Here is a 13,931-nt window from a genome sequence, read left to right on the forward strand (position 1 = left end):
ATACTGGGTGGTCCTGAATAATGCCACAGTCCTCAGATCACTTACTTCCCCAGGTGCTATTCCTCAGTGTCTGCGGTGGCAAGATGAGCCCCACAAGACTCAAGACTACCAAGTCTGAAACAGAGGGAAGGGACTTTCCGTGAGAAGAGCAAGGGATATTCATGGGGAAGCTCAGGGCTTCAGCGTGCGGGAGAATGACTCGTTTCCATTCTCCTGGCTTCCAGGCCACCTCCTAGCAGCTGCGGGCGCTGCAGATAGGGGCTCCAGCAGAGCAAACTGCTGCTCCTGGGACTGCAATGGAAAAGGAGTTGGTGGATCCAAGTTTGGTTGGTTGTAGGACTTTGAAGAAGACTGTTTGGGAGAATACCCTACATCAGGGGCGCTCAAATCCCAAGCCGCAGGCCAGATGTGGCCTGCAAAGCCATGTCATCTGGTTTGTGGGGAATTTGGTGGTAGGGTAGTGGTGGCAGCTACCTCTGCTCCCTTGCTGCCAAATTTCTAAACTCGTGGGGAGCCTTGCAGGCCAGATAACATGGCCTTACATGCTGTATCAGGCACGTAGGGACCAATTCCAGTGTACTGGGATCGGTGGAGACAGAACAGGACTAAACAGGGTGCACAGGGCCCAATCCTGATGAGGCAACACAGGGCCTCGTTCTGGCACTCGGGGCCTGATTCGGTTCACGAACTGGCCCCTCACCATTAATCCAAACCGTGGCCCCAAAAGGCAGAGCACTACAGCTGTATATGGCTGCAGCTCTCGCCACAGAGAATATGAGCACACATTGCAGATCCTAAATGACCTGCCACAGACCCAAAAACCTTTCAACGTCCTGGCCCTGCAGACAAAGCACATGGTGCCCAAAAGTATAGGACTGATACCCCCCATCCCGCGGCCTGTGGAATTATCCCAGCTGCTTCACCTTTCAGCACCCCCTTTTACTCACCACCTCCTTGCTCTTCGCAGAACTGGGATGGCTGAGATGGCTCTTTACAATCCCGCAGGCCTCTCTCATTCTCGGGCTCAGTTCAAACCTGTTAAAAGCAGGTTGGAGCAGGAGCTGTATACATCTGGCCCACAGAACCACGGAGATATGTCCAGGAGAGGACACAGCTGCGAACAAAACAACCCTCAGCTTGCTAACAGGTGTGTGTACTAACATGAGGCCACTTTCCATCCATTCCTCAAGCAGCATAAAAGCAGAGTAACTTGGTGTTTGCTGTGAGCAACCGGGACCGTAGGGGCTGCTTTTAGATTTCTAGCAAAACAGGCCGGAGGGTTATTCAGCAATAAATGCCAAGGATTGTGGGGAAAGTAGACATGGTGCTGTGGTGGTGGTACCAGGGTCTGAGTGGGAGAAGGTTGGGGAGCACCTTATCCTCACAACCAGTAATTAACTTATTCTCTCCTCATCCTGCAAACTGGACCCTGAGCCACAGAGAGGGGACAAGCGACTGCCCAGCTGCACAGCAATCACACAGCAGAGCCTGGCACTCAATTTAGATTTCCTGAGTCCTAAATGGAGGACCTTGGTTTCAGCTCATCCTCCCCTTTGGCAGGTTGGATAACTCATACCCAGTTATTGGTTGGATAACTCATACCCAGTTATTGGTCAAGGAATGTGGAAGCATCAGGTTGGAGACAAGTGTTAGCAACAGCAATGGAAGGGCAGGCTACAAAGGCAGAGCTCCACGCTGAGTCCCAATGTTCCCCTGAGGTTTGCCAAGCAGAAAGCCCCCATCGTCCCTGTTCTGTGCAGCCCTCGAGGCTTTGAGAACTCCAGCACTCAGTGGGAGGACTGAGGCCAAAGGTAGCTGCCTGTGGCAGTTTAACTTCCCAGAAGCAACTTGATTTCAGGAATGGAAATGGTCCTAAAAACAACCATAATTTAGGAATGTAAGGGCTGCCTGGCTACCTGCCCTTCTCCCACAGAGACCAGTGTCGGATACTTCAAGAAAGATGCGAGTATGCAATTAGAAAAGTTTCCTCTGAGCTCATTCGTTAGGTGTTGGTTTATGTCCCAACAGCACAAGGGATTGTATCTCATCCCAGCTCTGCAGGTATTTTAATCACAGCTGTGCTGATGTTGTCTATTAACATTAAAGGGGGTGTCAAAATAGGGGATGTACTTGGTGCTGATCAGCTATTACATCTGAAAATCATACCTTCTTTGGCTGTCAAATAGTTTATATGGGGGCATCAAAGTCATTTGGCCCTGCAGGATAAATGAGAGGCATAGGGCTGGACTGTGAGCTGGACTGGGCATTTGTTGGTCTTAGGTGTATAGAGCTGGTCTGGTGCCTGATGTATGAGGTGCACAGGGTTGGACCCAGCTTGTTCTGTACATGGCACACAGGGCTGGTAAGGGGCACGCACTGCATGTGGCACCTGCACCAGACCAGTCCTAAGACAACAGTGTGCCCTTGTTGCCAGGACGGCATACTGGACTGCACTGGTAGGAGTGTTGCCAGTAGGTCAAGGGAAGTGATTACTCCCTTCTATTCAGCCCTGGTGAGGCCACATCTGGAGTACTGGGTCCAGTTTTGGGCCCCCCCACTACAGAAAGGATGTGGACAAATTGCAGAGAGTCCAGTAGAGGGCAGTGAAAATGGAGAGGGGACTGATACTCATGACTTGTTAGGAGAGGCTGAGGGAACTAGGCTTATTTAGTCTGCAGAAGAGAAGACTACAAGGAGCGACCATCTCAAGCTGCAGCAAAGGAAGTTTAGGTTAGATATTAGGAAGACATTCTCTCACTAGGAGGGTAGTAAAACACTGGGACAGGTTACCTAGAGAGGCTGTGGACTCTCCATGTTTGGAGCTTTTTAGGACCTGGCTAGACAAAGCTTTGGCTGGGATGATGTAGTTGGGGCTGGTCCTGCTTTGAGCAGGGGGTTGGACTAGATGTGACCTCCTGAGGTTCCTTCCAGCCCTAATTTGCTATGATTTTCAGTGGGCATGTTTTCATTTTCCATAGAACTATTGCATATGGTTTTGGATCCTACTAAGCTCTTGCACTCAGTGATGCCCCATGGCAGAGAGTACAATAGGTGAAGCCTGTGCTGTACATAAAAGTATTTCCCTATATTAGCTTATATTCCTTGATGTCATTCTTGTTTCTGGAGGGAGTAGGGCTCAGCCTATCTTTCCTGCATAACTCCTTATTCCCTCTAACTTTTTCATGTGGTCTCTTATTTATTTCCTGCTCACTTTATGCTGCCATTTAGCTAAAGTGGTTTTCCAGCTGTATGCAACTGGAGGCCTGCACTGGACAACACGTGCTGCACCTGGTAAAATACAGCAGGCTTCTCTTGTGAGCAGGCTCCTCTGGCTGTGCCACACACAATCTTCAGTCACAGGGGGAGCAACTCTTTCCTCTGGCTCTAGAAGCCACAATTGGAGGTCTTAGCAAACTTCTGAAGATTGAAGGACACAGTGGAAGCAGAAGAATGGCAAGAGACCAGTGTGGTTGCACAAGAAACTTCTACGATTCCTCCAAAGCAAAAGAAAAGCATAGAGTCAATGGGAAGATGGGCAGGTCACCAAGAAAGCTTACCAGGAAATAGCAAGAACCTGCAGGGACAAAATCAGGGAGGCAAAGATAAAGAATGAACAGCACCAGGCAAGGGAGGTTAAAGACAACAAGAGCTTCTATACATATACTGGCCAGAAAAAAAAAAAGACCAAGGTGACCAGGGAGCCAGCGAACAGGGACTGCCAACAGAGAAGCAGTTTGCAGGCAGATGCTGGAGGCTGGGCCAGAGCCTGTAAGGGGTGAAGGTCCCTTCAATATGTGGGGGACATCACAGCCGAAGAGGGTAGGGGTCAGCCAGCATGCAGGCTGTTATAAGATCAGAATGGGGCCAGAGTGAGAGCTGGGCCCAATGAGAGGGAGCCCAAGGACAGCATCTTAATGAGGGAGCAAGCCCAGGGCAGGTAGGCCTGCCTGGTCCTAGATAAGACCTAAAACTGCACCCTGCCAGGGAAGGGTGGTCTGGTAGGGTTGTCCATGGCAGGATAGTCCCCCAAGAATGCTACGCCAGTTACCTCCCGAGTGACAGGCATGCCTATGGGAGAGGCACCTGAGCCTGTGGGGATGTAAGACCCTGGTAGCAGTGGGGACCAGGTATGTCTATGGAAAGGCACGAGCCCGTGGGGGTGTAATACCCTGAGGCCCCAACATAGGGGCACAGTGTAGGCCCCAGCGAGCAGGGCAGAGTAGCTACCCCTGGAAAAGGGGTGCAGTGTTGAGGCCCCAAAAAAGGAGGCATGTGTTGAGGCCCCAGGAAGGGAGCAGTTAGGCCCAGGTAAGTCGTTGGATGCCTGAGGCCGGAAGTAGGCCTGAGGCACAGAGGACAAGCAGTTGACCCTAATTAGAGGGTGCAAATGAAGAGTAACCCAGCAAGGGGCTTGGGTCAGAACTCCGCCCAGGGTGAGGTGAATTGGCTGGTCACTACTTAGATGAGGGTCATGGGAGAGGTCCGAAAGGCTGCGCCAGAGCCAGTCAAAGGGTGCAAACAGGCAAGCCTGAAGGCCTATGGGAACCACTCAAGGGAGCAAAGCAGGTTGAATGTGGCCCTACCTATGCGGAGCAGAGAGTAAGAGGCCCAGTGAGAGTGGGTGGAGTGCTAGAGGCCCAGTGACAGCGAGTGGTGTGAATGAGGCCTGTTGGGGTGGAATGATAGGATGAACGTGCGAGGCCTAGCAAGGGCTGAGTTTGGCTCAGCCTCAAACTGGAGCAAACAGCAACTCAAGGATGACATCTGTAAGGCATGGGGCATGATAAGGCGAGGTTGGAGTCATGTGTACATCCCTAGACAGCGGGGTCTTAAATGGGCAGCCTCCCAATTTATTGCAACCATTATAGTAACAACAAGGCATGGCAGGAAAGACCGGGCAGACTGCCAAAGACAGGCGGGTGGCTTGGCCGGTACTGTGACCAGGCCTGGGAGTTTGCCCCGTCACAAGTACCTATACATGTGCTCCTTCACATTCTAATTAGACCACGTTGGAACAGACTTAATTAATCGAGTCTTGCTGCAGCGTCACATGTATTAAGCCCCCCCATGTTTTAAATGGCTGCGGAGAGCTTTAACTTAACCTCATAGAATGAGGTTTAGATAAAGTGTCCTGTGGCCATTTTAAATGTGCAGGGGCTTAAAACACATTATGTTGGGACATTTTAATTAGAGTGGCTGCCTGGGAACCGTTGTAATTAACACCCCCCCCCCCCCCCCCCCAGCATGTGCACAGGCAACCCTTTTGATGGATCTGAATCAATTTAAGTCAGCAGGGTCTGTGAACTTCATCCCTGGGTACTGAAAGAACTGGCAGATTAGATCTCAAGAGCCTTCTGTGGAGAGGTGCCTTTCCAGGGGTGGCCAGTTTGGGGAGGAGATGAGCAGCCCTCAGTGCTGGAAGAACAGGTTAGGGATTACTTAGAAGAGCTAGATGCGTACAAGTCCATGGGTCTGGATGGGATGCACCCGAGGATGCTGAGGGAGTTGGCTGATGTGATTGCAGAGCCACTGGCTATCATCTTTGGAAACTCATGCCAATCAGGAGAGGTCCCAGATGATTGGAAAAGGGCAAACATAGTGCCCATATTTAAGAAAGGGAAGAAGGAGGATCCAGGGAACAACAGACAAGTCAGCCTCACCTCAGTCCCTGGAGCAGATCCTCAAGGAATCCATTTCTAAAAACTTCGAAGAGAAAAAGGTGATTAGGAACAATCAGCATGGATTCATCAAGGGCAAGTCATGCCTGATCAACCTTATTGCCTTCTATGACAAGGGGACTGGCTCTGCGGATGCGGTGAGACCGTGTACCTTGATTTTAGCAAGGCTTTTGATACGGTCTCCCACAGCATTCTTGCAGGCAAGCTAAGGAAGTATGGTGGATAGAAAATCCACTGTAAGGTGGATAGAAAACTGGCTAGAGCATTGGGTTCAGAGAGTACAGTAGACTCCCGACTTACGTGTAATATTGCATTCCTGAGAAACCTCACGTATGTTGAATTCACATGACTCGAGATGAATTTTCCCATAGGAAATAATAGAAAAGTGAGGGGTCGCATTCCTTAGACCTCACATTTATGACACCAAAGGTACCAAAATAAAACCTTTTTCAACCAATACTTTATTTATTATGTTACAAAAACATATTGTAAACATATTTATTCAGTTACATTATAAGAAATGCACACAAAAATACAAAATGGACATACAACCATCTTCAATCCATCCATCAATGGGGAGCCGAGTCTTCATCCAGGCCGAACACATCAAAAGATGGCGGTGATATCTCTCCCCCAGAAGTGGAGGGCTGAGAGTCGGTTGATTGAGTCGAGATAGTGCTGTTCCGCTTCCTGAAGAACTTGTCCAAGGAAGACTGCACCGAGCAGCACCACTTCTCCCTGTAAAGCTCTGTGTAGCAGGCATTAGCTTCCTTCATCAGTCTGGCAACCTTAGCATTTCTTTCATGATTGGGGTTGTTTGCATCAAAGAAGACTAGGTAACCATCCAAAAGTTTGAATGCATGAGCCATGCCTTTCATCACGAGAACTCGGGGAAAGGCCCTTTCATATTCTTCCATGGGCTCTTCCTCTTCGTGGCGCTCCTTATCCAGCTCAAGAAGATCGTCATTTGAGAGTTCCTCCCTATGGGAATCGAGCAGCTCAAGCGTGTTTTCCTCGCTGACCTGCTCAAAGCCTGCACTCTTAGCCATCTCGACGATCTCATCTCTTGCATCACTGATAAATTCGTCAGCAGCAAAGCCTCGGAAATCATTTACAACAGCAGGCCAGATGTTTTTCCAGACACCATTAAGGCACTGCTGTGTAACATCATTTCAGGTGTCTTCGATGATGTCTATGGCCACCTTGATGTTAAAGTTCTTCCAAAATTCTTTGACATTTGCCTTTTCTTTTGACCCTGTCTCATTGATAAGCTTCATGAAGGTTTTCTGTAGACAACAGCTCTTGAAAGCTCAAATAACGCCCTGATCCATGGGCTGGATGAGCGACGTTGTGTTCAGTGGCAAGAACACCACCTTAATGTTCTCACTGGGGTTGCCAAGGCTTGGGAGGGTGTCCTGGAGCATTATCAAGAAGCAGTAAAATTTTGAAAAGCAGATTTTGCCTGTCACAATAAGCCCTCAATTCCAAATGCAGCCAACTGGAAAAATAATCCAGTAATCCATCCTTTTCGGCTGGCTTTTCAATAAATAGGCAGGTGTCCCTCTGCATAACCCTTAAGTGCCCAAGGGTTTTCAGCACGGTAAACCATCAACAGTTTGAGCTTGAAGTCGCCAGCTGCATTCGCTCCAAGCAGCAGTGTGCAGCAATCCTTCATAGCCTTAAACCCTAGGGCAGTTTTATCCTCCTCGACTGAGATAAATGTTTGACTCAGCATCCGTTTCCAGAAGAGTCCAGTTTCGTCCAAGTTGAAAACTTGCCTCAGATCGTAGCTTCCCTCCTCAATAGCAGCCTGTAGGATTGAAGGAAATTTATCTGCAGCGCTTTTATCAGCAGCTGCTGCTTCGCCCATCGTTTTGAGATTATGAAATCCATGGCGTGCTTTAAATCTATCACACCATCCAGCACTTGCATTAAATAGCTTGGCTTCAGGATCTTCACGTTTTAACACTTCATAAACGCTGCGTGCCTTTGTTTGAATCACCTGGGTCGAAAGCGGCACGTGTTCTTGATTCTGGTGCTCAATCCATGTTGTCAACATGCGTTCCATTTTCTCCATGATAGCCGACCTTGTTAATGAAACACGGGCAGTAGATAAACGTGTAGCAATCTTACAGGACACCTTAATTTTCTCTGCATTGTCCCTAATTGTATGGATAGTTGACTCACTGAGCCCTGTAGCACACCTAATTTCCTTTGTCTTCTCACCTCTTTCGTATCTCTTCACAACTTCAAGTTTTTCTTCCAAAGTTATAGCTTTTCTTCTCCTTGTAGAGGCAGAAGCACTTGCAGAATCGCTATTAGAAGCACTCATCTTGAACACTTAATGAAGTGTAAGGGGTTAAGAGAGCTCTTAACTGAGAGCGTTAAGAGGAGACGCTGCTACCACAATGATGACACTGAGACTGAGCGAGCCTCCAGAATCCTGCTTGGGACCCCAAGCTGCGTGTAACTCTGTTTGACTCAGTCTGCGCATCTCGCAAGGCATTCACATATATATGCGTATATACGCAAATGACGCACATCTTGGGGTGTATTTTTCTGCTTGGGTGTTAATATTAATTCGCATAAACGCAAGACACGGGTAAGTCGAATACATGTAAAATGGGGGTCTACTGTAGTAATCGATGGCTCGTGTCTAGCTGGCAGCTGGTAACAAGTGGAGTGACCCAGGGGACGGTCCTGGGGCTGGTTTTGTTCAATGCCTTCATCAAATATGTGGAAGATGGCATAGAGTGCACCTTCAGCAAGTCTGCAGATGTCACCAAGCTGGAGGAAGTAGTAGATACACTGGAGGGTAGGGCTAGGATTCAGAGTGACTTGGACAAATTGGAGGATTGAGCCAAAAGAAATCTCATGAGGTTCAACAAGGACCAGTGCAAAGTTCTGCACTTAGGATTAAACAATCCCATGCACCGGTACAAGCTGGGGGCTGACTGGCTGGGCAGCAGCTCTGCAGAAAAGGACCTGAGGGTTACAGTGGACAACAAGCTGAATATGAGCCAGGAGGGCAATAAAAATAGTGAGGGGGCTGGGGGACATGACTGATAAGGAAAGACTGAGGGAACAGGGCTTATTTAGTCTAGAGAAAAGGAGACTGAGAGGGGACTTAATAGAAGCCTTCAGCTACCTGAAGGGCAGTTCCAAAGAGGATGGAGCTGGACAGTTCTCAGTGGTGGCAGATGACAGAACAAGGAGCAGTGGACTCAAGTTGCAGCAAGGGAAGTTTAGGTTAGATACTAGGAAGAATTTTCTCACTAGGAGGGTAGTAAAACACTTGAGCAGGTTACCCAGAGAGGTGGTAGAAGCTCCATCCTTGGAGGTTTTCAAAACCTGGCTAGACAAAGCTTTGGCTGGGATGATCTAGTTGGGGCTGGTCCTGCTCTGAGCAGGGGTTTGACTAGATGTGACTTCCTGAGGTCCCTTCCAACCTTAACTTCCTATTGATTCTATGAAGCCCCTGAAATCCCTTCAGCCCTCTTTCTGGGCAATCACCCCTTCAGTCACCCACCAGGCACCATGCTTTGATGTCTTTTTACTTTTACAGGAGGGAGGCTGCTCCAGGGCTTCCTAAGTTGCTCCCTCAAATAATCACCAGGTGCCTGTGGTCCCTGCTTTATGGGCAAATTGCATAGCTCCATTCCATCCCTACACCATGTCCCATGCCTCGCAGATGGCATCCTCATCAATGTTCTCTTCCATTTAGCCCTTCCCCTGGGGCTCCTGGACCCTTGCTGGTCCCACACTCTCAGCCCAATCTGGGCTCCAGACCCCTCCCTGGGACCCTAGAAACCTCCTCTTCCCCTTAATTCCTCCCCAACCTCTGAACTACTTTAGGTGTTACCCTCCATGTTGACCTTCCGGAGCTGCAGCCATCCTGCTAAGGTGGTGTTCTCTCAGCAGGCTCCAAGCTGTTACTACTGGCTCATCTCAGTGGAGACCCATAGGGGTCTGTTCTGGGGCCAGGTGCCATTCAACATGTTTATCTGCAGATGACACAAAAAGCTGGGAAGAACTGAGAACAAGCTGGAGAATAGGAGCCCAATTCAGAAGGATCTTGTTAGACTGGAGAGCTGGGCTAGAGCCAACAGGATGAAATTCAAGGGTGACAAATGCAAGGTGTTATACCTCAGGAAGAATAATCAAAACCACAAATACAAAATGGGAGACAACTGGCTCAATGGCAGCACCATGAGAAGGATCTAGACTTTTTGGTGGATCACAGACTCAGCATGATTCTGCAGATTGATGCTACTCAAAAGGTAAATATGGTTTTGGGCTCCACCTATATAAGCACTAGGTACAAGACATGGGAGGTGATAGTACCTCTTTACTTGACACTCATCTACAGTACCGTGGGCAGTTTTGGGCTCTACATTTTAAAAAGGACTTGGAGAAGTTAGGGAGGGTCCAGTGGTAGGCAACAAAAATGATAAAGGACTTGGAAGGCTAGTCATACAAGGAGAGGTTGAAAGAAATAGGGATGTCCAGGTTGTTGAAAAGGCAAGTAAAAGGAGATGTGATCGCAGCCTTCAAATATCTGAAAGAAGAGGGAGAATCTCTTTTCTCCACTGCTGCAAAGAGCAGGACATGGACTAATGGCCTGAAGCTGCCACCAAGTAGGTTTAGACTGGATATGAGGAAAAGACTTCTTTGCCTTTAGAACAGTGAGGCAGTAAAACAGGCTGCCTAGGGAAGTTGTGGAATCTGTCCTTGGAGACAAGCCAGAGGTTGGAAAAGCATTGGTCATATATGTGCTAGGAGCAGCTATGCTTGAAGTACTCTGTAAAGAACAGGACTTAGAAGCTCAGGAGCCCTCATCACCAGATCGTTGAGAAATAACGAGTAGACGTCTGTAGCGTAAAGCAGGAGGAAATTGGAGATGACAAGATGATAATGCTCGGCTGTAGGAGAAAGAAGCAGAGCTCCACAACTGGCTTAGTTATGAAAGATTAAAGGAGATGGCATAAGATTATGCAGGCGATACAGAAAGGGGAGACAGCCCGACTTGGACTAACTACCCCATTTGCCAAACATGCCAGAGGCTCTGTCTGGCAGCCCCACCCCAGCTGATGAACCAGCTAGCTATTGTTCAGGCTTCCTAATGGGCTGGTGGGGAGACCAGCCTCATCTAGTCCACCTGTGGCAGCAGACCGGAGACCAGGTAACAGTTCTGCCTGAAGGTCTGCTGTGGCAAGTGTCCTTGGATCCTGTGCTATCTGGTTTTCTGGCTTCTGACACTGCTTAGCTCTGCCCTGCATCTGGATTCTAGCTTTTGGGAACTCCACTTGGCTTTGGCAACTTGGTCCCTGGCTCCAAAACCCTGACTTGCCCTGTGACTTGGATTCTGCTTCTGGAGTTCCCCCTTGGATGTGGCACCTTTGACTCCAGCACCTGTCTCTACCCATCCCCTGGTGGCCTACTCCTTAAGCAACACTGCCTATGCCTTAGGCATCTTGAGTGGAGGCTGTTCCCTGGTTGCAGATTAGCATGGAGTGTTTAGCATTTTGCATGGTTCTGGGCTTTGCTGGTTGCCACATGAGGCTGGGAATGTTTTCCCTCCTCCTGTTGTTACAGGTATCTGTTTTGGGGTTTTTTTTTTTGGTCTTCCTCAGAAGCATTTGGTTGGCTGCAGCCAAGGCTTAGGATTTTGACTGGGATGTGCCAATGCTCCTGCTGCAGCTAAAACCCAAAGGTTTCTGACTAGGGGTCTTGCCCCTCCACGCAGGGTCAGATCAAACACTACATCAGGGAGGAATTTTGCCCCATGGTCAGAATGGTACAGACTCTTGCAGGTTTTACCTTCCTATGTGGTTAGGGAGGGGGAGAGGCATGGCTCTTTTCTTGGCTCTCTGGAGCACATTTTAACAACCTTTGCAGCAGCAAGCACTGACCATCGTTGTCCCCATGCTTTACCTCTGGCAAGTTAGGGTGTCATGCCTTGCAGCCATGTGACAGGATTGATTGTGTTAGGTTAGACCAGGATCTGTACAGGTTGGTTTGGACAAGCATGATCCTGCCTCAGGCAGGCAGAGGGTTGGACTTGATGACCTCCAGAGGTCTCTTCCAGCCCTACTTCTCTCTGATTCTCTGAAGGAGGCTTTCTGCTGTGCCTGCCCCAGTCACACATTTCAAAACAGGCAGATGGTTACAATAAAGTACTCTTGGTTCCCACCAGCACGGTGTCCTCGCAGTGAAGTGCCTCTGCACAGCTGTCAAACTTCCACAGCTTTTATGGATGTACTTCTCAGAGTGCCCTGCAGATAGCATCCTTTCCAAAGTGACTAGATGGGCCCCAAGACATGGGAATTACTCAGGATTTTGCTCAAATTACCTAAAAGGTTCATCTACCAACTATCCCAGCAAGGTGGCTGCCAACACCCCCAGGGGAAGGTCATAATGGGAATAAAATGAAACTTTTAGCAACTCTAGATTGAGTGACTGTATTAGAAATGGCTCCAACAGCCTCTGCTGGCAGCCTCTTGTTGGGAAATGCTGGCTTGCCTCGGGTACAAGATGCTCTACATGTCTGACTTGCACCTGTCATTTCAGCTGAGATTAGAGCTAGTCACAATTTTCCTACGTGAACTTTTTCTCCTGCTGAAAGACGAGGTTCAAATGTTTTACCAAAACTGTCAAATTTTGGCACAATTTTAGACGCAAAGAATTACAATTAGAACCTCGTGGCTCTGCTTCTTTTTCATTCTGGACAGCGGGGAGTAATTTTCTGTGAATAGGTTACATTTCTTTCGAAATTTTCTGAAGAAGTAAAGTTTAACTTTTCAATCAGCTCCAGCCAGTCTGCAGCTGAGGTTTCCCCTGGCACACCAGAGAGGCAGAGGGCAACACACCCAGCACTTGCTATTGCTCCTGGCTCCAAATGCTTCTGTGGAATAGGTCTAAATGAGAGTCTACTTGCTTCACACTCTACCAGGTCCAAGGGACTTTGACAGTGAAGGTGGGCAGGGCTCTGACATAAATGTACCTTTTGGCCAAGCCTGGTTGTGGTGGGTGCCAAGCAGAAATTGAGCCCTGAGGGGACCCCCCCGCACTTACTTCTCCTTCACCTCTGGGGGTTCTGGGGCTGGTATATGCTCTTCCCTGTGTTCATGCTGCTCTTCTCTCTTTCTCTGTTCTGTGTCTACTTCAGGATTCTCCAAGTCGCTCTCATTCTCGCCCACATTCACATCCTCATCTGAGGAATCAGTGCCACCCTCAGCATCGCTGTCGGAGCTGTTGGGTGAAATCTTCTCAGAAGAGCTGTCTCCATCCTCCTCCTCGCTGGACGTACTCTCATACCTGCCGAGTGAGAGAGAGCAGATTAGGGTTCTGCCAACACAACACTCCCGAGGCAACCATGTTGCGCCGAATGAGATCTGGAACAATACTGCCCTCTGCCCCCAGCATGCACGAGAAAGCAAAGTCTTTCTGCCCCGCTGCTGCACTTTACAAAGGGGTGGCTTCAGGTTTTACAGAAACATAGGGTTGAATCTTTTGCCCTAGCAAAAAGTGGGAAGGGTACATACTCCCCGTTCAGCACCCCCACAAACTGTAGGCTCTTCCTGCCACCCTCAGCCTCGTTCTTTGGTAGCCCATCTCGCTTCTTCATGATGGACTTCAGGGATCCTGTGAAGAAACAGAGAAGGAAAGGTCACATAGCAGAAAGCCCCACCCCAGCACAGAAAGACAGGGTGGGAGACAGGACCCAAGCCTTGCAGACATCCAACTGCAGACGCACACTGTCTATTGGAGGGGAGGCTGGCTTTGCCAGCAGGACTGAAATGGAGCAGGGTTGCTGGCCCCGGACACACAGGAATGGTAATGAAGATAGGAGGAAGCAGGTGGCAGTGGGCTGTGGCAGCTTGCCAGAGGCAGGCTAACTTGGGCCAGGATGGCTTCCTCTCCAGCTCATCATGTAATTGCTGAGCTCTGAGATGCTCCTGTAAGCCCAGCCCTGAAAGCCTGGGGTTTGTAGCCATCCAGACTTCTGCAGTCATCACACTTAGAGCACGAGCCCGCTGTAGCAGAAAACTGGCCACTCTGTCCACCTCTACTCCCTGAGGACATCCCACGTTTCAGGAGAGTAACTCTCAGGGACACTGTCCAGAGTGTGGCAGGGACAGGAACAAACCCACGTGCCTTGAGCTCCAATTCCAACTAGCTGCTTGCTCGAGTGGGAGGTGTTAAATACCCACCATCCTTGCCCTCACATACACACTGCTTGAAATCCCTGTC

The 13,931-nt window shown here is 49.2% G+C and overlaps 1 protein-coding gene across 8 annotated transcripts in view; it reads right to left on the minus strand.

Moving 5' to 3' along the window:
* KANK3 (KN motif and ankyrin repeat domains 3) overlaps nt 1-13,931 on the minus strand; it is a 56,659-nt gene that overhangs the window by 8,853 nt on the left and 33,875 nt on the right. For all 8 annotated transcript variants that reach the window (XM_014599858.3, XM_014599855.3, XM_059719580.1 and 5 more), the window contains exons 4-6: nt 13,223-13,322; nt 12,753-12,995; nt 948-1,035 (exon numbers count right to left, since the gene is read on the minus strand). In XM_014599858.3, the coding sequence (XP_014455344.1) occupies nt 948-1,035; nt 12,753-12,995; nt 13,223-13,322 (431 nt within the window). The remainder of the gene's footprint in view (nt 1-947; nt 1,036-12,752; nt 12,996-13,222; nt 13,323-13,931) is intronic.

Source organism: Alligator mississippiensis, chromosome 16 (genome assembly GCF_030867095.1).
Source record: "Alligator mississippiensis isolate rAllMis1 chromosome 16, rAllMis1, whole genome shotgun sequence".
Classification (NCBI taxonomy): domain Eukaryota; kingdom Metazoa; phylum Chordata; order Crocodylia; family Alligatoridae; genus Alligator; species Alligator mississippiensis.